The sequence below is a fragment of the Schistocerca americana genome, chromosome 3 (genome assembly GCF_021461395.2).
Source record: "Schistocerca americana isolate TAMUIC-IGC-003095 chromosome 3, iqSchAmer2.1, whole genome shotgun sequence".
NCBI lineage: Eukaryota > Metazoa > Arthropoda > Insecta > Orthoptera > Acrididae > Schistocerca > Schistocerca americana.
The window spans coordinates 960,409,869-960,436,768 of record NC_060121.1 but is presented as its reverse complement, the minus strand read 5'-3'; the positions used below and the strand labels follow the sequence as shown (position 1 = coordinate 960,436,768).

At 43.9% G+C, this 26,900-nt stretch overlaps 1 protein-coding gene across 1 annotated transcript in view; it reads right to left on the bottom strand.

The window, feature by feature from the left end:
• The window catches only part of LOC124606579 (aminopeptidase N-like), a 143,070-nt gene that overhangs the window by 77,482 nt on the left and 38,688 nt on the right, over positions 1-26,900 (bottom strand). Inside the window, exons 4-6 of the mRNA XM_047138564.1 lie at positions 21,521-21,704; positions 6,750-6,856; positions 3,898-4,053 (exon numbers count right to left, since the gene is read on the bottom strand). Of these exons, the coding sequence (XP_046994520.1) occupies positions 3,898-4,053; positions 6,750-6,856; positions 21,521-21,704 (447 nt within the window). The remainder of the gene's footprint in view (positions 1-3,897; positions 4,054-6,749; positions 6,857-21,520; positions 21,705-26,900) is intronic.

The following is a 26,900-nucleotide window of genomic DNA, read 5'->3' as shown; positions in this document are numbered from 1 at the left end:
CAATCTGACTTTCAAAATTCCCTACAAAAGAATGGCCCTGACTAACATTAAACTATACCTTCCAGAAATCACTTACCTCACAAAAATCTTCGCTGCTCAAGCTACTGCAATACAGCGAGCGCCACTACTGCCAGCTAAATAAAAGATTCAAACTACTGAAGGCACTAACTACTGATAGGGATAGTTAGCAAATGAAAGATATTAATAGAGAACAAACAATATATTTACCTTGATATCATCATATATAAATATAGCAGTTCATGACAAATTACAAACCTCCGCCATCTCTCTCCCCACATCCACCACTGCTGGCGGCTCACCTCCAACTGCGCAACGCTACGCGCTGTTCACATCCAGCTGCCGCTGCCCAACACTACAATGGCGAGTATTACAACAATGCAAAGCAGCCGCAGACTGCACACAGCACAGCCAGTGATTTTCATACAGAGGTGGTGTTACCAATAAAAAAACCTAAACAGCCTACTTACATAGCCCCCATGCTCCCCACAAAAAAATTTTACAAATTGGTTTGGGCAGTGGCCAATACAGATTTGAAAAAATTTTTCATAATTACAATAACAAAGAAATCAAATGCACACACTTGTTGATACAATGTTGGTCAAAAGCTAAAATTTTCTCACAGTCCATAAAGACAGTCCTCATCATTCGTCACAGTAAAATTGCAGTGTTTTTCTGAAAGTCTGAGCAGTAAAGGAAAATGCACACAGAAGTAGTGGATTTCCATGCAATCTTGAAGAAGTAGTGTTGTCCTTCCAACGGAACGACAGTGCTGACTCTTGACATACATAAATTACAAACCTCCGCCATCTCTCTCCCCACATCCACCACTGCTGGCGGCTCACCTCCAACTGCGCAACGCTACGCACTGTTCACATCCAGCTGCCGCTGCCCAACACTACAATGGCGAGTATTACAACAATGCAAAGCAGCCGCAGACTGCACACAGCACAGCCAGTGATTTTCATACAGAGGTGGCGTTATCAATAAAAAAACCTAAACAGCCTACTTACAATGTATATCATAGATGTTTGAGATTTCAAAAGGTCTCTGGGACAAAATAAGTTTCATTTAATGAAAGCACCTACACCTTGGTTTCAGGGAGAATTCACCGCTTTGCTCGAAGCTGATGTGCTTTACCAGTAAAGCTGCAGAGCCTCTGCAGTGCTGTTCAAGTTTAAGGGCAGTACCAAGTGGGCTGAAGCACGAATGGCAATTTGGATTGAGTGTGGAGGCGTGACAGGGTATTCCGTGCAGTTGCACGAAGCCACTGTGCCGTAGTGGTTAGTGCATCTGTCTAGTGAGCGGGAGGCACGGGTGGGAATCCCGGCTTTCATACAAATTTCGTCTCTTCCGTCTGCATGCATACATCATTCTGGAAATGACTGCCACGTAATGGTTCACTTGACCGAGGAAAGAGGAAATAGTCACGCTTTTCAATTAATCTTCATAGAACTTTGCTGTCTCTGACAGAATTAGCATGTCATCGACAAACCTCATAAGTTATTATTACTTTTTGTTGAACTTTAACTCACTCTACAAATTTTTCCTTCGCTTTCTTGAAGATTGAATAAGATGTGGAATAGACTTTCATCTGCCGTCTTCGTTCCTTCGACCCTTACAACGTATGTCATCCCTGCTAAACTGAAAATTTCACTACGTGGCTTCAACATTCTTTATTTCTTTAAAACCATAAATTATATGAATTTACTAGGGTTGTCCAGAAAGTAAGTACCGATCGGTTGCGAAATGTAAACCACTGGGAAAATCCGCTAAAGTTGTGCACGCATGTGTTGGGCAGTGTCTCTAATATGCCCGTCGATCGTGTCGCGTCGCTCTTTTCAGTTTTGAGCGAAAAGTGAGCACGTAAAGATGCGTAGGGAATCACGTCTCCCTATAAGTACGAGGGCCCGGTTAGAGATTTCGCCTGCGTCATGCAGCCCACATAAGACAACTGTCGAGCAGTTCCTTCTTCATGCCAATTCTCGGCCGTACATTGCAGGGGCAATGAAGACGCTCCTGCAGTGTTTCAAACGAGAAGTGATTGATCACCCGCAATACAGTCCGTAACTGGCTTCCCCTGAGCCTTATCTCTGCTGACAAGAACCGCTGGCTATGAAGACAAAATTTTTCCACAGACAACGAGCTGCAGACCAGTGCAGATAACTGGCCGAAAGCACAGGTGGCTGCTTTCTACGACGAGGATATTGGAAAGTTGTTACAACACTACGACAACACTCGAAGTTGGAACGGCGAATATGTAGAGAAGTAGGTGGAAGGTGTACCTAACTGTTGCAAATAAAACGTTTGTTATTTTCACTGTGGTTTCCACTACGCGGCCGATCGGAAGTTACTTTCTGGACAGCCCTCTTAGGTTTCCATCATAGACTTCTGCGGCCCGAGTCTTGATGATTAAAATTCTTCCGAGAGTTGTTCTGCGTCATTGTATAAAATTCTTTAATTATAAGATTTAAATCAACGTTTCGACCGTACTGCAACAGCCTTCCTCAGGGCAATACTGATTTTGGTGGATAAGAGATGATTCTATTCATTGTACACTCATGCTGATAAATTAAGGATAATGCTGATACATGGTGAAACAACGCTCTGGTGGGCGGTTTGCGGGTTTAAATCATCTCGCGGTATGACCATGCCGTGCATTTGACCTGCGGTCGTCGCACGGTGACGCTGGCAGCAGTCTACATACGCAGAGGTGTGTTGGTGCATGTCAGAGTACGGTGCAGCGAGTAAGTGTGCAGACGTTTCCAGACGTACTAATGGTGACTTTGTGTTGAGAATGGCTCAAAGGCCACATATTGATGACGTTATGAGGGGTAGAATATTAGGGCGACTGGACGCTGGTCGAACACAGCAGGTCGTAGCACGAGCCCTCCGTGTGCCACAAAGTGTGATCTCAAGATTATGGCAACGATTCCAGCAGACAGGAAACGTGTCCAGGCGCTACAGTACGGGACGTCGACAGTGTACAACACCACAAGAAGACCGATATCTCACCATCAGTGCCCGTAGATGGCCGCGGAGTACTGCAGGTAGCCTTGCTCGGGACCTAAACCCCATCGGGCACGTCTGGGATGCTCTCGGTCGACGTATCGCTGCACGTCTTCAAACCCCTACGACACTTCAGGAGCTCCGACAGGCACTGGTGCAAAAATGGGAGGCTAAACCCCAGCAACTGCTCGACCACCTGATCCAGAGTATGCCAACCCGTTGTGCGGCCTGTGTACGTGTGCATGGTGATCATATCCCATATTCATGTCGGGGTACATGCGCAGGAAACAGTGGCGTTTTGTAGCTCATGTGTTTCGGGACGGTTTTCCCAACTTATTACCAATACCGTGGACCTACAGACCTGTGTCGTGTGTGTTCCCTATGCGCTTATGGTGTTAGAGCCAGTTTTGTGTAGTGCCACGTTGTGTGGCACCACATTCTGCAATTTATGAGCATGAATGTAGATGAACGGTGTCAGCACGCCATAACCCACTATATTATAGGGCCAATAAAGTTTCAAAAATATGACGGACTAGCCTACTATATTTTAGGACCAACAAAGTTTCAAAAATGCAACGTATTGACACCGTTCGTCTAAAGTAGACACCTTTTCTCCACCAAAACGAGTCTAGCCCTGAGGAAGGTTGCTGCAATACGGTCGAAACGTTCGTTGTAAGTTTATAATTAAAGTTTTTTTCATATAATGACAGGGTGCAACAACCAGAAGACTTTTAATCATCGTAGGTTTCCATCATTCTGCTAGAAGTTGTCAGTGAGATAGGCCAAGTCCGGAAGTAAAGGATCAAATCTGGGGATTTCGAAAGCTTTATGTGAAGGGTTTACAAGTGGCAGCGTCACAGATGGGCCTACCTTTCGTCGATGCTGGAGGCTGGAGTGTTGGAGAGCACGGTGTAGCCGTCTGGCACGCGCACGCTCAGGGTGTAGAAGGTCTTCACAGCCGGCTCGTCGTAGCAGGGCAGCGCGGACCTCGCGAAGTTGGGCTCAAACTGCGTCGCGTATATCGCCCTGCCAACAGCACAACGCAGTCACACGCTGGAAGCTACATCCGTCATCACTTTTTTGTGCCGAACCACACAACAAAAATGGGTCATATGTACTGAAGAAGACATCTGGGAGACTGGACGATGCTTGGAAGGTTGGGACTCCAGAATGAATTTTCACCTGTAGCGGAGTGAGCGCCGATGTGTAACTTCATGGCAGATTAAAACTGTGTACCGCACTGGGACTCGGATATGGGACCATTGCTTTTGAAGGGATTGTGCCCTACTGACTGAGCTATTTAAGCACAATACAGTACTAGACCTCACAGTTTCACTTCCGCCACTACCCTTCACAAAAGAAGGAGAAATGTCGTAGATTCGAGTCACAATCCGGCACATAGTTTTAATATACCAGGTAGTTTCACTTCACAGATGACTGTATTTTTTAGAAGGAAGCTTCACCAACGTCGATTCGATAGGCTGTAGTTTGTTATGAAACAAAACAAACATGCATTGATCATTGGAGACTTAGTACCATAGGAAATATTTAATTCCAACTATTGGTTCCTTATTCCCAGGTACCCCGTCTGTATACAGGGTGGTCCATTGATAGTAACCGGGCCAAATATCTCACGAAATAAGGATCAAACGAAAAAACTACAAAGAATGAAACTTATCTAGCTTGAAGGGGGAAACCAGATGGCGCTATGGTTGGCCCGCTAGATGGCGCTGCCATAGCTCAAACGGATATCAACTGCGTTTTTTTAAATAGAGACCCCCATTTTTTATTACATATTCGTGTAGTACGTAGAGAAATATGAATGTTTTAGTTGGACCACTTTTTTCGCTTTGTGATGGATGGCGCTGTAATAGTCGCAAACGTATAAGTACGTGGTATCACGTAACATTCCGCCAGTGCGGACGGTGTTTGCTTCGTGATACATTACCCGTGTTAAAATGGACCGTTTACCAATTGCGGAAAAGGTCGATATCGTGTTGATGTATGGCTATTGTGATCAAAATGCCTAACGGGCGTGTGCTATGTATGCTGGTATCCTGGACGACATCATCCAAGTGTCCGCACCGTTCGCCGGATAGTTACGTTATTTAAGGAAGCAGGAAGTGTTCAGCCACATGTGAAACGTCAACCACGACCTGCAACAAATGATGATGTCCAAGTAGGTGTCTTAGCTGCTGTCGCGGCTAATCCGCACATCAGTAGCAGACAAATCTCAAAAACGTCGGTGTTGAGAATGCTACATCAACATCGATTGCATCCGTACCATATTTCTATGCACCAGGAATTGCATGGCGACGACTTTGAATGTCGTGTACAGTTCTGCCACTGGGCACAAGAGAAACTACGGGTCGATGACAGATTTTTTGCACGCGTTCTATTTAGCGACGAAGCGTCATTTACCAACAGCGGTAACGTAAACCGGCATAATATATACTATTGGGCAACGTAAAATCCACGATGGCTGCGACAAGCGGAACATCAGCGACCTTGGCGGGTTAATGTATGGTGCAGCATTATGGGAGGAAGGATAATTGGCCCCCATTTTATAGATGGCAATGTAAATGGTGCAATGTATGCTGATTTCATACGTAATGTTCTACCGATGTTACTACAAGATGTTTCACTGCATGACAGAATGGCGATGTACTTCCAACATGATGGATGTCCGACACATAGCTCGCGTGCGGTTGAAGCGGTATTGAATAGCATATTTCATGACAGGTGGATTGGTCGTCGAAGCGCCATGCCATGGCCCGCACGTTCACCGGATCTGACGTCCCCAAATTTCTTTCTGTGGGGAAAGTTGAAGGATATTTGCTATCGTGATCCACCGACAACGCCTGACAACAAGCGTCAGCGCATTATCAATACATGTGCGAACATTACGGAAGGCGAACTACTAGCTGTTGAGAGGAATGTCGTTACACGTATTGCCAAATGCATTGAGGTTGACGGACATCATTTTGAGCACTTATTGCATTAATGTGGTATTTACAGGTAATCACGCTGTAATAGCATGTGTTCTCAGAAATGATAAGTTCTCAAAGGTACATGTATCACATTGGAACAACCGAAATAAAATGTTCAAACGTACCTACGTTCTGTACTTTAATTTAAAAAACCTACCTGTTACCAACTGTTCGTCTAAAATTGTGAGCCATGTGTTTGTGACTATTACAGCGCCATCTATCACAAAGCGAAAAAAGTGGTCCAACCAAAACATTCATATTTCTTGACGTACTACATGAATATGTAATGAAAAATGGGAGTTCCTATTTAAAAAACGCAGTTGATATCCGTTTGACCTATGGCAGCGCCATCTAGCAGGCCAACCATAGTGCCATCTGGTTTCCCCCTTCAAACTAGACAAGTTTCGTTCTTTGTAGTTTTCTCGTTTGACACTTATTTCGTGAGATATTTGGCCCGGTCAAGATCAGTGGACCACCCTTTATTTTGATCTCTCTTTAGAGTAACCCGACCATTTCTATCGTTCCAGCAAACGTGTAGAACGATTATGAGCTCAGATGACACATCGCATAAAAATGTCTAGTTCGTTTGACTGTGCTGAGCAGTGTCCAAAGTTCCTTGTAGATCAGGAATGGGACACTAGATTGCAGGAGCTCTAGGCTGCACATTAACTGGCCTGTGGACAGCATAAGTGGCGCGTGGATGTACTGTACTTAGTGAACTGCTGTACTCACTTTTCCTGGCCGTTCTCCAGGTAGTCGTATCGAGCGAAGCCGTCCTCCCTGTAGCCGATTTCGCCGCTGAAGTCCACCTCCAGCGTGATGCTGCTACCCGAGGTCAACTAAAACACGAGAAACGTAAAGCGCACAGTTCTGCTGTTCTTTTTATCACCGCAGTGTTTACTTTCGTAATCTGCTACCTAGAACACGTAGCCGGGTGTAGAGGCAAATATTACAGAAAGAGTAGAATTACTATTAAGAGGCAACGCAGTCTCGTTTCTGTGTCCTCACTGGAATTGTTAAAAGTGGAATTAAGACGAATAAGTTTCTTTATTTTAGAGATTACCAACTAATCTTACGATTAATTTCAACTCCACATTTAAAGTAAAATCTGTTCGGGCCTCACTTCGTTTCTGCATATGGATCGATGAATATGTTATACGCTTTCTTCTGGTGGTCCAGACCCTTCATTCACGTTTGCCGTAAGGCATTGTACTACGATAAAAACAAAGAAGGTGCGTAAAAATAAACTGACAATTAGGTTAGAGCAACATAGGCGATGTCGAATCTAGAAAAAATCGCCCGATAACCGCATATCGGAAACCCAGCTTACTTGTTCTGATAAAGAATGCAATTACTTGTTAAATAGCTCAAAGTGAGCAGTCTGAGCTTGGCAGACGTCAAATTGCTATACGTGATTGGTTTTCATAGACATGAAATTTCTGTGATAAAGTGTGAAGATTGACAATTAAATCAAATACTCTGGAAGCGTCCTTACACGGTTTATTTGTTAATCTGATAAGGTGCACTACACAACAGCTCTGGAGTAAGGTGATCGACACATGGTATTGTAATGCACAATGTTTTTAGTAACATAATCGTACCCTGGAAACGTTGAACCAGTGTCAATGGTTAGTACTTCTACCACCGGTAAACATCAGAGGAAGAATACACAAAAAATCGGACATTTTCAAGGCCTAAAATTGTGACGAGTTCTTTAAAGATTGAAGGACTATCAAGAGAGAGGCGAATATAACTGTCAGACAAGTGTAAAAACATTCATGAGACATTTAGTCATTACAGGAAGCAGAGAGGGGTATACGACCGAAGACCAACAATTAAAGCGATGAAGATGATATTGGAAATCCTCATGAACAATATGGTAGTGCTAGCACTGGAAGACCAGATATAGACATTAAGTCAAGAAGTATCACAGACAAAAAAACATTTAAATTTTAATAACTGAGTGTTATGTCAGTGCACAAACGACCTAATGTTGATTTTACCCCAAATATGCCAAATAATTTTCATAATCAAAACTTGAAGAATGTATTGGGAGACTTTAACTGTCAAAGTGTCAACTGGGGACGTAACTCAGCTGTTGAAAATGTGGAGGAACTAGGGAGTTACGCAGAAAGAGAGGAACTGCGGCTTATTTGCTTATTTTTTATCCTATATTAAGACCATCATTTAATAACGGTAGATGGCAGGGAGGGTATAATCCTGACAACATCTTGATTACTGAGAACATCGGTTCTCATGTTACAATAATAGTAAAAGAACTTTTCCCAGGACAAAACATCTCCCTAGCTCTTATATAGCTTCTGGAGTTATCAGAGTAGACAGTGTTTTACCTTCAAGAAAGCGACATGGAAGGTTTTCAGAAAACAACTGGTTCTCGAAGTTGAAAACATAGAGGCTGACCCAGAAAACTACAATTCATTTGTCGATTTCTAAAGATAACGTCAAGGAGGTAAACTGAATGGTCAAAGAAACTGTTATAGGCATGCGTATTCAAATACAGAGATTTGTAAACACGCAGAATACGGCGCTGCGGTCGGCAGCACGTGTATAAGCAAGTTCAAATGGTTCAAACGGCTCTGAGCACTATGGGACTTAACTTCTGAGGTTATCAGTTCCCTAGAACTTAGAACTACTTAAACCTAACTAACCTAAGGACACGACACACATTCATGCCCGATGTAGGATTCGAACCTGCGACCGTAGCGGTCGTGTGGTTCCAGACTGTAGCGCCTAGAACCGCTCGGCCACCCCGGCCGGCTGTATAACACAAGTGTTTGGCGCATTTGTTCGGTTACTGCTGCTACAATGGCAGGTTATCAAGATTTAAGAGTGTTTGAACGTGGTGTTATAGTCGGCGCACGAGCGATGGGACACATCATCTCCGAGGTAGCGATGAAGCGGGGATTTTCCCGCACGACCATTTCACGAGTGTTCCGTGAATAGTAGGAATCCGGTAAAACGTCAACTCTCCGACATCGCTGCAGCCGGAAGAAGATCCTGCAAGAACCGGACCAACGACGACTGAACAGAATCGTTCAATGTGACAGAAGTGCAACCCTTGCGCAGATTGCATTGCTGGGCCATCAACGAGTATCAGCGTGCGAACCATTCAACGAAGCATCATCGATATGGGCTTTCGGAGCCGAAAGCCCAGTCGTGTACCCTTGATGACTGCACGACACAAAGCTTTAGGCCTCGCCTGGGCCCGTCAACACCGACATTGGAGATGATGGAAACATGTTGCCTGGTCAGACGAATCTCGTTTCAAATTGTATAGAGCGGATGGACATGTACGGGAATGGAGACAACCTCATGAATCCATGGAACCAGCATGTAAACAGGGGACTGTTCAAGCTGGTGGAGGTTCTGTAATGGTGTGGAGACGCGTGCAGTAGGAGCGATATGGGTCCCCTTATACGTCTAGATACGACTCTGACAGATGACACTTACGTAAGCATCCTGTCTGATCACCTGCACCCATTCCTGTCCGTTGTTCATTCCGACAAACTTGGGTAATTCCAGCAGGACAATGCGACACCCCACACGTTCATAATTGCTATAGAGTGGCTCCAGGAATACTCTTCTGGGCTGAAACACTTCCGCTGGCCACCAAACTTCCCAGACACGAACATTATTGAACATATCTGGATGCCTTGCAACGTGCTGTCAGAAGAGATCTCCACCCCCTCGTACTCCTACTGATTTATGGACAGCTCTGCTGGATTCATGGTGTCATTTCCCTCCAGCATTACTTCAGACATTAGTCGAGTCCATGTTACGTCGTGTTGCGGCACTTCTATGTGCTTGCGGGTGTCCTACACTATCAGGCAAGTGTACCAGTTTCCTTGGCTCTTCAGTGTATATTGCAAGTGGATGTAGAATCCAGTTTACATCTGGCCTTGACGCAAGTTCACAAGATTTCTTTGTCGACTATCGTAGCAAGTACAAAGCAGATCCTTCTCAGCACATACGACTGAGGTGGGAGAAAAACTACTCTGAAACAAAGCTGAAGAAAGGAAGAAGCGATAAGCTGAATTACTATCCTATCTGGACATGAAACAGAACAGTCGAAGAGCGTGAAAGCTGATAAAAAAATCTTGATCCTACGAGTCCGCCATTGAGTGCAGTCGTCGCTCTGAACCAGACTGCTCAGCAGCTGCTACTGAATGGAAAGACAAGACAGATGGCGAAAAGATTGAATCTCAGGCGAAACGTAGATGGAGGGAGCGAATCTACAAAAGCTCCATTCTCACATGAGGAACTGGAAAGAGCAGCGCGAGAACAGAAAGCAAATAAAGCAGCAGGCTATGACAACATACAAATTGAACAAATAAAGCGGTTTTGTCCAAAACCTAATGAAAGACTAGTAAGGATGATGAACAGATGTTGGTAAACGTTTCAGATTCGCAAACTGGGGAGGAAAGCCAAGTAGTAGCATAGCATTACTAAAGCCTGGCAAAGAGCCGATCGAGCGAAAAAATTTTCGTCATATTTCCTTGACCTACCACCTACAAACGTTATTCGCAAGAATTTGTCGAGAATAGCAACGAAAATCAGTGCAAAATATATCGCTGAATAAGCTAGTTTCGGACTGACGGTACCTAACGGTTACGGCTGCAGAGTTGCTCTTCTAAACAGCATCTTCTACGAGCAACCCAGAGCGTGTTTACCAGCGGTTACTCATACTTTAGATACTTGGGCTATGCACGACTCTGTTTAAAAAGAATAGCTCGAGCAGTCAAATAGTCTAGGCTTTGGTAGAGTTGGGTGTTAATGAAATATACAGAAATACAAAATAAAAATTAAATGACAAATGTTGATCGTGTTAGGACAGCAACCAGCCACAAATTTACTTTGAGTTCCTTTGAATAAAGGAACTCAAAGTAAATTTGTGGCTGGTTGCTGTCCTAACACGATCAACATTTGTCTTCAAAAACAGCCACGGTCTCCAAAATGTCATCATATGACAAAATTGCAAAAATTAAATGATCAATTTAATAACAAGGATTCTATTATAACGTCTGCAATGAATGTACACGACAGAGAATTATGTTGAATAGTGTTTATTCAGGAAAGGACATCTCAAGTAAACGGGAAGTGGTCCTACGAACAATAAAGACAAAAATACACTTATCACGAGTTTGTTTGCGTGGCCATCCTCCGCAGCAAGCACAGTTTTCTTGCAGTACTTTATTTTATTTTCCCAGACGGTTTCGCCTTTTGTCCTTTTAAAGCATGATCAGTGAGATCTATAATGGTTATTCGCAGGTCATAAAATAGTTCAATTCCAGCTTTTTATGAAAATAAGTGATTACTTAGTGTTCTTCCTGTTTTTAGTTGGCATCGGTGTTTCCTCTCACCTGGTCACGTGCATGATTTTTGTGTTCCGAACATTTTTCTTCCCAATTTTCATTTTGTTTGCACTTGTTGTTTTGGTGCACTATTAGTCTTCTGCCAGTATTATAGACGTAACACTAACATACACACAACTACTTCGAGCTCACTGTGTTACTCATCCTGTTTGGTTTGTTTACATATTTGTACAAGTTGCCAGCCTAACGAAGTGTATAAACTCCCTTCTGTTGTTGAAGTATGGTAGCGGCTGTTCACTGTTCAGAGTCAGTTACCTGCACTATCGAATACCACTCGTTACCACAGGCAGGACTGCCTCCTTCAAGTACAACGTAAAAGCTTCCAGAATCGCTCCCTTGCGCTCTTCACTCGTGAAGTCCCAGTCTCCACTCGACTCCCATAGTGTTCCACTACCGTCTGATTTTCCATTGGCTGAAGACCGTCCCCATCGAAAATACATCGTTCTTAAGCTCTACGCCCGCATCTCGTGGTCGTGCGGTAGCGTTCTCGCTTCCCACGCCCGGGTTCCCGGGTTCGATTCCCGGCGGGGTCAGGGATTTTCTCTGCCTCGTGATGGCTGGGTGTTGTGTGCTGTCCTTAGGTTAGTTAGGTTTAATTAGTTCTAAGTTCTAGGGGACTGATGACCATAGATGTTAAGTCCCATAGTGCTCAGAGCCATTTTTCTTAAGCTCTACAGACATCATCTGACTCACCTGACTACGTCAAGGAGTAAGCTAGTATATTAGACACTCAAACGATTCACGATAAATACAAATAAGTTTTGTCGATAAGCAAATAACCCAGTATTCTCGCGCAAGTACGCTTACGATAAATGACAACATATTGTCGCTAATATTGTTTAAACAATTATTTAGATCAGCTTGTCAGAAGCGTCTTTTGACGCTCTTTTACAAAGGTGGTGTCACCTAAGTTAGAATTGCATGAAGTGTTTAAAAGTTGTTAATTCAGAGGTTCATTGTGAAATATTAACTTCTGTAATTGTAAAGATATTGAAATATTTTGCCACTGCATGCGCATCATTTTTCTGAGAGCGCAGATGTATTCAGATTTACTTTAATATTTAACTGTGAATTACTACAGATTTTTGAAGAGCTTTAAGAAGCCATCGTTCAGCTTATCATACACACCGCAATTTTTGATGCATCTCCTGTACAAAGACCATGGGAGCTACAGCCGTCCATATTCCCAACTTTTGGATTTACCCATTTCTGGCGATGTGCTCCTTGTCTCTGCACCTGGGCTCGCCTCCAGTGGTCGCGGGGCGCCCACGTCACGTCGACCCGCACTCAGCCCAGCAGAAAAATCCAGCTCTCCTCAGTACCAGCCCAAGGTGGACGAATACCTTGACCATAAACTCGTGACGTTACAAGACCAGGGAAAATGTTGTAGTCAAATACTGAATCTGACTCAATACATTGAAGATGGTTTTGAAAGGAAAGTAATAACCGCAGATGTGTTTATTAACCTTTCCGCTGCGTATGATGCAGTAAATCACCAACGACTCCTCACGAAAGTCTGTGAAATAACGAAGGATATTCGACTGAGTTACATGTTAATAACCAGGGAAAAAAGTAGATGGAGAAACCAAACGAATGGATTACCGCAAGGGGGCGTTCTTTCCCCTAACCTGTACAATACGTAGACAAATAACCAGCCACACCAGCCAGAAACAAAAAATATTAATATATGCAGACTCCAACGATGAGCAAGCGAACAACGACAGTAACATGACACATCTCACTGAGAGTATTGCCAAGAGTGTCTGCTCAGATCTCATTTCACCACATTTTGTGTAAGTGCGTGTGAGGTGAAGTAGTGAGCGGAAATTGATGAAAAACTGAGCGAAAGCAATCCACTAAATAGTAGTTGATTGAGACACCAACCAGGGACACGAAACAGGACGGAACTTGTTAAGTACAGAAACGTACATAACCTCTACCCTCGAAACAGCTATCCACAAACATGCAATAATTTTCTTCAGGCTAGTTTGCAGATGACATGCGGTCAAAAAAACGACGAAAACGAGCACTAAAATCGATGTACAATAATACAGTTCAATCAGCGATGTAGTTTTAAAGTGAGCGTCCAAAGCAAAACGAAGCAAACTGCAAATATTGTATTTCCTAGGCCCACAGTAGTTAAAGTATTACAAATGTGATCTTATACTGTACAGAAATAAAGAATTTAACCCACAGAAGATGACACATTGGTGTCGAAACATGTCTGGGGAAATATAAAAATAAATTAATTGTGTTTGCATAAGGCTGATTTCCAAAACAACCCAGTTTTTAATATTATACTTAAACTAACTGGATCAACATGAAGGGCGTAGTGTAAATTTCTTCCATCATCGGTAATGGGACTGTTTTGCAGATGGATAATACGCAGTACCTGTATGTGAGACGTCTTTCCGCTCCAAACAAGTAGACGTCGCTTTAAATGAGACGGTCAAGATTGTCGTCGAACGCCTGAGGCGTACGTCTGTCCACACAATATACTCACATGAAGCCATAGCGCCACAAAATATCAGACAAAAAGTAGCCAGTGAAACAGAGAGGAAAAAACAGCAAACCCCACCAAAGTAAATTGTTCCAACTCGTTCGAAGTCAAGGAAGAGCTTTATAAAACGGACAGTATTGCTAGAAGGCGAACCTGAGATCCGCCGTCTCTCTTTATGGTTGGAGTCTCTGCGAAATATAAGCCTGCATCCTGAAGAGGAAATCACACAAAACAAGGGCAGTAGCTACAATATAGTACATGGGGAGGTATGAGTAGATCTGATGCGAAGTAAACGTGGTTATGTGGGGCTACTCTGAAAGAGACCATTGTGAATGCGGAGAAACGTAGGTTAAACGCTTGCTCATACGCCCAAGGATGGAGACTGTTTGACAGCGGAAGATTTGTTTTTATGGAATCACGAGGCCATTAAAGCCACAGAGCTTTCGAAGAAGACACTACAGATGTTTTCACCTGGACACGGAAAGTAAAGCAAAGTAAGCTTACATCTAAGTACTGCGAGCTTTAAGTCTCAATAACGTACAGAAAATATGATTGAACTTTTATTCTAATAACAAAATACGAAAGTTTAGCTTATACACTGGCAAAAAATATAAAAAATGTAAACATTTTCGTTTTCTGAAATACGATTTGTAAAGCAAAAGTTCGAATGGTTCAGATGTTGTTGGCACACCGTGAAGCGAACATCTAACACTGTGAAAATTTGTGGCTCTGAGCACTATGGGACTTAACATCTGTGGTCATCAGTCCCCTAGAACTTAGATCTACTTAAACATAACTAACTTAAGGACATCACACACATCCATGCCCGATACACGATTCGAACCTGCGACCGTAGCAGCAGCACCGTTCCGGACTAAAGCGCCTAGAACCGCTCGGCCACAACGGCCGGCGCAATAGTTCGAAATTTATACCTGGAGATCACTACAGTGTTAACATCAGAAGTTATAGGCTGACCGACTCAAAAATTCGTGGTGGGTGACAAATGATTGTCGGAGCCTCAGCAGTTGTTCCACCAGCCCTTGACGTGATTGACTTCAGCGCTCTCGTCGCAGACTGACTGCCGTTTTGTGTCGTGGCTCAACAACGGTGCTTACTCAACTAAAGGTTGTCTTGCAGTTTACACTCAACTCGACGTTCCTTGCTCTGATTGTCAGGGTTTAGTCTCTGCCACCGATATAGCTCACTTTGTTATGTCATATGAGGGAATATGCCAGATATTGCTTTCGTCGGTTACGCCAGTTTGTTTGGTGTCAGGAAACCTTCATCAGTCGCCGTCAGTCTCTATTGTTGCATTAGAGCGGCCAACTGCGCAAATCGACCACTATAATTCCTATGTGGACCACAACGCACTTACTATCCGAGTTCTTCGGTGAATGTTTGTTTGTTAGAACAGATACCATACATCAATATTAAAGCGAGACTTAAAAGCGTAAGTACTTTTCTTCCTTTGTAACATCTGAACAGTTCATTTGCCCTTTGTAGCGAAACGGCTCTGTAAATTCCGTACATATGGTACGGATTATGTTTGCCAAATGTTGCTTTAGATTGTCAAATGCAGTATTTAATTGCTGCCAATGATACAGTGAATTTAGCCAACAACGAACCGTGGTTTTTTCGGCGTGTTCACATAGCTTCATAAATACACCCAAGCTTCATCAGAAAAAAATGCGCAGTTCGCGAGCGATCTTCCATCAGGCATGTGCGGAAACAGCCAGCTGCAGTACTACAGGAAACAGGAAGAAGAAGATTTAGGAACAGCTGTAAGATTGGGAAGAAACTGTGAGAAATTACTGAATGAAATCTAATGTCAACAAATGTGAGACCCTGGCTACAACTAGAAAGAAAGATAGACCAACTAACGGAATAAGGATTGGCGGTGGACTATTGAAGAAGGTGAAAAGTTTCAAGCACTTGGGAAGCGTGATACGGGAAATGGAAGAAATGAGAAAGAGATCACTGAAAGCGGTAGACAGGCAGAAGCATTCTGTTGGAGTGTTCGGAGCCTGGTTTAGGGCAAAGTTGTTCAACAAAAAAGCAAAGAATTAATAAGTAGAAGTTATTACGTTCCACTACTGACCTATGGGTCTGAAACATGGGTAATAAAGAAATGAGACGCAAGCAGTCTACAAGCACGTAAAATGAAGTTCTTCGGAAATAGAACAAGAGGAACAAGGAGAGATAGGTTGAAGAATGAAAGTGTAAGGGAAATAGTGAAAGAGGAACCCTTGCAGAGCAGGACAGAAAAATCAAGGCTAAGATGGAATGGACACATAAAGGAAATCGAAACTAAGAGGATTTCCAAGAAGATGCATGAAATGGGGATGTAAATGAAACGACCAAGAGGAAGACGAAAGGATAGAGGGCTGAAAGATTGGGATGTTAGAGAAAGAGGCAAGAGTAAACACTGAAAGATGGTGGGAAAACAGAACTAGATGGTGAGCTTCTGTTGCAAACAGACCCAGATTGGGGCTGAAACTGTCCAACGTAAAGAGGTGAAGAAGAGGTGCTGACTTCGAACAACAGTATTTGAACTGATCAGTTGATGCAGTACCGTTACTTTAAGACTTCCGTTTGAGTCTGTATACAACAGAAACCACTGTGACAGCAGCCTTAAGTGGTGAATGACGCAGTGATACTACTAATTATACTACTAATTCGACTCGTTCAGTTGAAACAGACACGCCACTTAACACAGTGCACGAGGGAGGAGCCGGAGAATATGCGGTGATCGGACCCTGCCTGTGGGGATACTGGTTGCACGCAGCGCCAGAGAGAGTGCTGCCTCTATGTGTGAAACATCCTGCGTTGACCATACACTGCACGCATGATTACAGCCACGATGTCACACTGTGCACATATCCATAATTCACGACTCTCCCACAAAAGCCTCTAGAGGTTATAAATGGGAACTGTAAACTACCCAGTGTTTTTTGGTTTGTAATGCAGCCAGAATTAATAATCGACCAATCAGTTGACAGGTAAGAACCATTTGGGAGTGAGCAGCCCACAGCTGCATCCATAATTTTCCTATCAAGTACATTTCGAGTTCCTTGAAAATCCAATCGCGATTTAAATCATTAACGTAATTTCCTTGGGAAAAGAAACTCCATGACAATGATTTTTCACCTGCTGAGGAACCTAAATCTGAAAACAGACTTTGGGTGAAGTTATTTTAAGAGGAGTAGATAATTTATTTAAAATGACGGCAACTGTTAAAAATTACACAACTTTTCCAGAATCGTCCTTCTTCCTCTTGGAGTCATAGGGACACGGCGAGAACCGCATCTCTGGCGGTTGTACTGAGTTGTTGTTGTTGTGGTCTTCAGTCCTGAGACTGGTTTCATGCAGCTCTCCATGCTACTCTATCCTGTGCAAGTTTCTTCATCTCCCAGTACCTACTGCAACCTACATCCTTCTGAATCTGCTTAGTGTATTCATCTCTTGGTCTCCCCCTACGATTTTTACCCTCCATGCTGCTCTCCAATACTAAATTGGTGATCCCTTGATGTCTCAGAACATGTCCTACCAACCGATCCCTTCTTCTGGTCAAGTTGTGCCACAAACTCCCCTTCTCCCCAATTCTATTCAGTACCTCCTCATTAGTTATGTGATCTACCCATCTAATCTTCAGCATTCTTCTGTAGCACCACATTTCGAAAGCTTCGATTCTCTTCTTGTCCAAACTATTTACCGTCCGTGTTTCACTTCCATACATGGCTACACTCCATACAAATACTTTCAGAAATGACTTCCTGACACTTAAATCTATACTCGATGTCAACAAATTTCTCTTCTTCAGAAACGCTTTCCTTGCCATTGCCAGTCTACATTTTATATCCTCTCTACTTCGACCATCAGCAGTTATTTTGCTCCCCAAATAGCAAAACTCCTTTACTACTTTAAGTGTCTCATTTCCTAATCTAATACCCTCAACATCACCCGACTTAATTCGACTGCATTCCATTATCCTCGTTTTGCTTTTGTTGATGTTCATCTTATATCCTCCCTTCAAGACACCATCCATTCCGTTCAACTGCTCTTCCAAGTCCTTTGCTGTCTCTGACAGAATTACAATGTCATCGGCGAACCTCAAAGTTTTTATTTCTTCTCCATGGATTTTAATACCTACTCCGAATTTTTCTTTTGTTTCCTTTACTGCTTGCTCAATATACAGATTGAATAACATCGGGGAGAGGCTACAGCCCTGTCTCACTCCCTTCCCAACCACTGCTTCCCTTTCATGCCCCTCGACTCTTATAACTGCCATCTGGTTTCTGTACAAATTGTAAATAGCCTTTCGCTCCCTGTATTTTACCCCTGCCACCTTTAGAATTTGAAAGAGAGTATTCCAGTCAACATTGTCAAAAGCTGTCTCTAAGTCTACAAATGCTAGAAAGGTAGGTTTGCCTTTCCTTAATCTTTCTTCTAAGATAAGTCGTAAGGTCAGTATTGCCTCACGTGTTCCAGTATTTCTACGGAATCCAAACTGATCTTCCCCCAGGGCGGCTTCTACTAGTTTTTCCATTCGTCTGTAAAGATTTCGTGTTAGTATTTTGCAGCTGTGGCTTATTAAACTGATTGTTCGGTAATTCTCACATCTGTCAACACCTGCTTTCTTTGGGATTGGAATTATTATATTCTTCTTGAAGTCTGAGGGTATTTCGCCTGTTTCATACATCTTGCTCTCCAGATGGTCGAGTTTTGTCAGGACTGGCTCTCCCAAGGCCGTCAGTAGTTCCAGTGGAATGTTGTCTACTCCGGGGGCCTTGTTTCGACTCATGTCTTTCAGAGTTCTGTCAAACTCTTCACGCAGTATCGTATCTCCCATTTCATCTTCATCTACATCCTCTTCCATTTCCCTAATATTGTCCTCAAGTACATCGCCCTTGTATAGACCCTCTATATACTCCTTCCACCTTTCTGCTTTCCCTTCTTTGCTTAGAACTGGGTTTCCATCTGAGCTCTTGATGTTCATACAAGTGGTTCTCTTATCTCCAAAGGTCTCTTTAATTTTCCTGTAGGCAGTATCTATCTTACCCCTAGTGAGATAAGCCTCTAAATCCTTACATTTGTCCTCTAGCCATCCCTGCTTAGCCATTTTGCACTTCCTGTCTATCTCATTTTTGAGACGTTTGTATTCCTTTTTGCCTGCTCCATTTACTGCATTTTTGTATTTTCTCCTTTCATCAATTAAATTCAATATTTCTTCTGTTACCCAAGGATTTCTACTAGCCCTCGTCTTTTTACCTACTTGATCCTCTGCTGCCTTCACTTGTACTGAGCCTGTATAGGGAACCTCTCTTGACAAAATAGACGTGGTCAGCTCCTGTGTTTGGCAACGGTTCTATTTTCTTTATCTTTATCTTAAAAATATTTCACATAAAAGCTCGGCTGAAGGCCACACACTGGATATTGAAGAACAACAACAGATGGAACAGATAGAACAAACTTTCAAAATTTTAGTTATTAAACAAATCAATATCCAAACTTTAATTTAAGTCAGCTGAAGGCCTTATCTTAAAATTAAAACAAACGAAATTAATAGACGGCTGAAGGCCTCGCACAGTACATCAGACTAAAATGAAAATCACAATCTAAAAGCAGCAGAACAGTGGTGTTCAGAAGTGTTCCAAGGGTCGGCCTGAGGAGGTAACTCTACCGTAAGGTGAGGTGAGACAGGCAGCCAAGAGTAAGGTTAAATAATCGGATGGCAATCCGACCCAGGGACGGCAGAAGGATCGACCAACAACCTAATCAATTCCCTTCTGCCCGGCCAACGGTACGACAACGGAAAATATCATCTGAGGACGGAGATACCAGCCGCACTACGTCTTAAAAGTGGCGTCTAAAAACAGCCAAAGCACAATAACCGCTCTTAAGAAAAAAAATAGAACAAACAATTGAAAGGCTGTCGAACTACATGCCGTGCCGGACAGCATCAACAAGGCGCGGAAAAACACACTGCTGGAAAACTACGCTAACGACCAGGGCAGGCAACTGGGGCGTTAACGGCCACAAGGCAGAAAAATAGCGCTGGTGCACTTCACTGATAAGTAACAACCAATGTAATAGTTAAAGACCAGACAGGAAGACGGCTACAAAATTTCGCCGACTCCAATACACCACGAACTTTGTAGCTCTCACAGTTAGCACCTCACAATCCTGGCGTGCGTGCAAGCCACCAGCAGTCCCGGCCTGACCTCGCGCGGCGGAAACTTCCTCGCTGCTCTGTCCCAACCGACTGACTGCCACACACACCACCACACGGGAATACAGCGGTCACACCAAAGCTGGTACAGCAGTACTAGTATGGACAAGCACTGCTGCTGCCACTGACCGAGGAAGTCAGCAACTCTTTATGCTATTAACTCAGGGAGAAATAAGGCGCCACTCGATTGCGACAAGCTGTCAAAGAACAAACGGCATCGATGCGAGCTGGCCACGGCTCGACCAAAGAATAGCACTAGATAAGCCATGAAAGGTCTCACTGTTACCACGTCCTGCACATTCAGTTTGAACTTTGAGACGGACTAGAAGCTGGAGTATTGTCACCGCCATGGATGCTTCGTGCTAAACGGATTTACCATCTTGCAATTAGTAGCAGTTTAGATGTTCATTGCCTTGAATAGAAAACATTAATGTCGCTTACATACGCACGACATTTCGTTTGCTCAGTAAACCCAAGTCTCTCGTGCTACGACTGTAATACCGACGTCGCCAGCCATGTCGTAAGATTCACCAGAATATTCCTCTTTATTGCCTTGATCTGCTCTCTTGGTTGGCCTGATCGCAGTTCTGTATATCTAGCTGTGGTTTTAATACAAGCCTCCCTGCGTCGTTTATCAGTGTATAAGGTCAGTAAAGGCTGTCATCGGCTAAATATAGTGATTTGCTTAATTATGATCTCAAAATATATCAATATTTTTCTTATTCTTTACTTATTTCATTGGAGTTGTGGAAGGCAGGGGGTAAAAAGTAAAGTCGTCTGGCATTAATGACTGCGAGACCCCGAAGAGCAAGTTCAGCAGCCTAAGTGGAAAAGTTTTCCCTATCCTTCGCACCCACTTGCATCTTTCTTTCGCAGTGTGGAAGAGTTGTGCACGTAAGTGTATCTGTCGTGTGCATAGTGTAGTCTAATGCTCTTGTTGGAGACGGTGAGAGAAGAGCTCAAGTGAAACTCGGTGCCGGCAAATAGCTTATTCCTCTCGTAGGGCACCATCGAAGCGGCCGAACTTAACATCCCCATCCGATGGGCGGATCACCATCAACAGTGGGGAGGTTTGGAATTGAATCGAGAGCGTTTGGCGCAACTCTGCAACTCCTCTCTATTGTAAAGGCAAAGGGGAAAATGTGAAAAGCGCGCAGCGCACCTGGACGGTCACCTGTCCAAGTAATGGCCACGCCGTGTGGCGCTTACCTTCAGTGATCTGACGGGAATCGGTGTATCCACATCGGCAAGACCGTTCACGACAGGGGGATGGGGGAGAGGAAGGGGGTGGGAGAGGGGGAGGGGAGGGGGGTAGTCATAGTCAGTGTGTGCAAATGGAAATATAAACTGGCCCAGTTATACTAAGTCGAGGTCTCCTCACCTGCTCTGCGAGTGTGACGACCAGGAAAGCTCCCTGCTCGTAGCTGGAGCTGACGGGGCTGCCACTGGCGTCATATGCCGTGACGGAGGAGACGCCGAGCGCGGCGTGCAGCACGATCTGCGTTGTGTTGCGCACCGCAACCACCGTCAGGTTTGTCCGGCCTTCGAAGGTGAAGCTGCTGTCCCTGTAGCGGCAACAGAGTTCTTACATCTTTGTTTACATTTATGGGGTTCAGAAAAAGTCCTTTATTGGTCGCGATCGCAATTTGTTATTTTTATTGATTACTAGTTTCGGCTAAAGTTGTCAGCCATCTCCTGATCACCGACACCTACCTATGATCACCAACCGGTAGGACACATTGCCATAAATGTTGAGCAGGCTACATAGCCCATTTTTATTACACAACTCGATGAAACATTAATGTAAAGTCACACAAGACAAACAAAATGGTTCAAATGTCTCTAAGCACTAAGGTACTTAACATAAGAGGTCATCAGTCTCCTAGACCAAGAACTACTTAGTCGTAACTAAGCCGGCCGGTGTGGCCGAGCGGTTCTAGGCGCTTCAGTCTGAAACCGCGCGACCGCTACGGTCGCAGGTTCGAATCCTGCCCCGGGCATGGATATGTGTGATGTCCTTTCGTTAATAACGTTTAAGTAGTTCTAAGTTCTTGGAGACTGATGACCTTACATGTTAAGTCCCATAGTGCTCAGACCCATTAGAACCATTTTTGAATCCCAACTAACCTAAGGACATCACACACATCCATACCCGAGGTAGGATTCGAACCTGCGACCGTAGCAGCAGCGGGGTTCCTTACTGAAGCTCCTAGAACCGCTCGGCCACAGCGGCCGGCCAAGACTAACAGATCGTCGCATTCACTGGGAACACCATTACATCAGATAATCGTCACATGAGCAGAGCGAGATCACAATTAAAACACTGCCTCACTCTAGAGAAGTAACATCAGGAAACGGCACATAAGTTTCACTGAGAGAAAAAGCTTCTCAAATTGAGCAAGTCAACAACGCATTGGTTCACCTCTGACCTTATGCAAGTAGTTATTCGGCTTCGCTGACATTGTATCGATATAAGCAAAACACCATGTCAGCCACGGCAGTCAGCAATTTTAACTCCTAATGATGATTTAATTTGGAAATTTGAGGTAAGGTGTTACGGGACCAAACTGCTGAGGTCATCGGTCCCTAAGCCTACACACTACTAAATCTTTAACTTGCGCTATGGACAACACACACACCTATGCCCGAGGGAGGACTCGAACCTCCGACGTGGGGGAGCCACACGGACCGTGACAAGGAGCCTCAGACGGCGTAGCTACCCCGCACGGCTAATGACGATGGCAGAGCCACCTATCGAAAGCTCCAGTGGTTTCATTTGAAATGACACAGCTTGTAAACTGAGAAGATTTTATTGAAGCATGTCATCATAAAAGAATCCAAAAATACATAGTCATGAAAGAAGACCAAATTGGATGACCTCATCGACACTCACGGCGAATATGTCGTTGAATTGAGATAGCCCCTTCCACTGAGATTCTCATGACAGATTTACCCATTACAAAGAATTGGCTTACAAAACATTTGATCGATCGATTCTTGAGTACTGTTCATCTTTCTGGGTCATTTACCAGCTCGAACAGAAGAGATACAGAAGATAAAAATCAGAGTGACGTGCTTTGTCACGGGATCGTTTAGTATTCGTGAGAGCGTTATGGAGGTGTTCAACCAGCTCCAATGACGGACACTGCAGAGGCGATGTACGTCATGGAGAGATTTACTGTTGTAATATGTAAAAATTGACGAATAAATAAAACTAGTGATAAAGTAAATAGTCGTTATGCCCACTCACCAATGGAGGATGGTACAGAGAGATGGTGACTAATAGGGACGAGAAGTACCCTAGGCCGTAATCCGAGGAGTGGTTTGCAGAGTATTGGTGTATATTTAAAATCTGCAGCTCAGTCATTCCTCAGTTTCGTGAAATAATGTGAAGAGTACAGATTTGTAGCGAGGGGATCAACAGTTGATTCACCACTCATTCCCATGCTAAGCTGTGCCCTCTTCGACGAGGTTGGCTATAAGTGACGCATGTTTTCTTTGTAGCGCATAGAGCTGCTGTTACAGAAATGAATGGCGACTTACAGCTAGCTGTGGCGTTAAGCCGTCAGCTATATCTGCACTATCTTAGGAAAAGTGTTGGGACAGCCCTATGAAAAACAGTATTCAAGTAACAGTTTTCGTCCATCTAACTTTTTAAAACGTAAGCCCATACTTTTTAATATCATCTTACGTGACGTTTTCCCCCTGAGAAAAGTTCGCTTTCTTTTAAAGAAATTAGCAACTTGGCTATTGTGGGGTATTCTCGCTTTTTATAGTATCCGTAAATGTGCCGACGAATTGCATCGGGTTGGAAAGAATCAGTATCTGTAACAGGACGAGGCCTCTTTCTTTTTCTCTCTCGGAGTACTTAAAAACACACTGTTTCTCCCACAGGGGGTTTCTTCCACACTGTTTACTTCAGTGTCTTGCAAATATTGAAGTAGCACCCCTTTCCTTATAACTGTTCTGACTGAATCCTATCCGGCCGGAGTGGCCGAGCGGTTCTAGGCACTACAGTCTGGAACCGCGCAACCGCTAAGGTCGCAGGTTCGAATCCTGCCTCGGGCATGGATGTGTGTGATGTCCTTACGTTAGTTAGGTTTAAGTAGTTCTAATTCATAGGGGACTGATGATCTCAGAAGTTAAGTCCCATAGTGCTCAGAGACATTTGAACCATTTTTTTTTTTTTTTTGACTGAATCCTAGAGTTCTTGAGGTACTCTCTATAATTTATCGGCAGAAATCGAAGAATGCCCATGAACAAAAAAAAAATTCTTTGTCTTGCTCGTAAAACTCACGCATCCTCCGCAGCAATTCCAAAGCCTGACTATTTAATGGCAACCTACGGCGCAACGGATTGTCACTTGGTGAACGATATCATTTTGGTGACATTGTTTAATAAACAAAAGCTGTAGTCGAGACGGTAACACAAAACAACACAAAAGCAGGCGTTCGCGCACTAACATACAATGTTTACACGGAAGCCGGCGACGTGGTAGCGTCGACGCCGGAACCGGTGCTGTTATTGGTTCAGAAGAAGCAGCGCCTCGCTTTCCTCACTTGTTAGTTACATTGCCAACTACACGGCGCTTCAGGAGTGTCCTTGAAGTGACTTGTTTCAGCTGACCGGCTATAAATATTAGTATTTGTCCTACTACATTAAGACAAAAAAAAAAGACCCACCACGCAGGATTTACGAGAATGCGACGGAAATCGGTAGATGTGATAGACATGTACAGACAAACAAATGATCACAATTTCAGAAATACTGGATTATTTATTCAAGAGAAAGAGCTTCACAAATTGAGCAAGTCAATAACGCGTTGGTCCTCCTCTGGCCGTTATGCAAGCAGGTATTTGACCTGGAACTGATTGAGACAGTTGTTGTATGTCCCCCTGAGGGATATCCTACCAAACTCTGTCCAGTTGGCACGTCAGATTTTCAAAATCCCGAGCTGGTTGGAGGGCCCTGCCCATAATACTAGAAACGTTCTCAGCTGGGGAAAGATCCGGCGATCTTGTTGGGCAATGTATGGTTTGTTAAGCACGAAGACAATCAGTATATACTTTCGCAGTGTGCGGGTGGGCATTAACTTGCTGAAATGTAAGCCCAGGATGGCTTGCCAGGAAGAGTAACAAAACGGGGCGTAGAAAATCGACGTCGTACTGGTGTGTTGTAAGCAAGCCGTGGATGACAATGAACGGGGTCCTACTAAGAAAAGAAATGGCATCCTAGACCATCAGTGACTCGAGGCCTTGTGGCCGTAAGATAGCCTATTTCTGTCCGGGGCGCCTCCAGGCAAGTTTTCACCGCTCATCGGGGCTCAGTTCGAAGCGAGACTCATCTCTGAATTCTACTCCAGTCACTGAGATTCCAGGACGAAGACGCATCTGGAGAGGCCTGGACAGTGTTAGGATAGCATATTTGTCTACCTCCGTAGGAGGGTGATGAGCGCGACTGACTGACATGCAGTGAAACCAAATTCAGTTCGCATTCCTCTGAGGGATTTTTCTTTGGAGTTAACAGAGATACGTCGCGAGGCCAACTGAGGAAATCCTTGAGTTAGAAGCAGCGCGCGTGGGATTTATAAACCTGTCAATGGCTGAAAGAGCTCCACTATACTGTATCAAAATGAAGCCACTGAAAGAAGGGGACATGGTGACTGGTTAGCATCGCGACTTCGCCCGCGCTTGACAGCGGTGTTAGCCCGAAATATTTAACCAATATGAGATATTCCTGATGCTTATCTTGCCGGTTATCTTCCTTTGTTATGTTCAATATCTCGTATTTACTCGCATTTAAAGAGAGCTGCTGTTCATTAGACCAAGGCGGTCATCCATGGACGACACTTTCCTGTAGACTACAGCATCGCCAGCGAACATTCTGGTAGTGCTGCTGACATTATATGATAAATCGTTTGTGCGGGCCGAGCGGTTCTAGGCGCTACAGTGTGGAACCGCGCGACCGCTAAGGTCGCAGGTTCGAATCCTGCCTCAGGCATGGATGTGTGTGATGTCCTTAGGTTAGTTAGGTTTAAGTAGTTCTAAGTTCTAGGGGACTGATGACCTCAGACGTTAAGTCGCATAGTGCTCAGACCCATTTGAACCATTTGATAAATCGTTTGCGTGACTCGAGGGCTTCAGTGGGGGTTATTACGCTTCCTTGGCGTACACTTTCTTTTGCAGTGTACCGGGTCATATTTGTCCAATATCCATCACATGTCTGTGTTGATACATTCTATGACTATATGTTAGTTATTCCTCGAACATATTGTACAGTGTCAGCGTCTTTCAGAAATATAGCAAGATAGAAACAGTTTTTGCGCCTGCACCTAAAGTTTTCCTGAAATCATGTACGAATAAAATACTTTAAGAAAATTCTGTGGCATAGCGTCTTATGATCCGTCATCCTTCAAATTTGTGACTGTTTTTTCACCAATGGATCACAAAGCTACTTTTTATTATGGGCGATACCGCCGTCCTCGAAAAGCATCATAAGATCTTGTGATCCATGTACCACTTGCAGTAGGATCAACTGCGCATGACACACGGGCCACAACAATTGATTATGGATTTTGAAGAAAACCGAAATAGGTTACACAGTATACAGAAAGTGTTTTTATGATCCAGGCAGCTGTTTTTCACACAGATTATTTTTCCTCAGTCCCTTTTCTGACGAGGTAAGCTTTGATCGTGACCCCTTTTGGCGAGACAGGCCATAGGTGGCACTATTTTTCCGAATGGTAAGCTATTGTAGCTGAC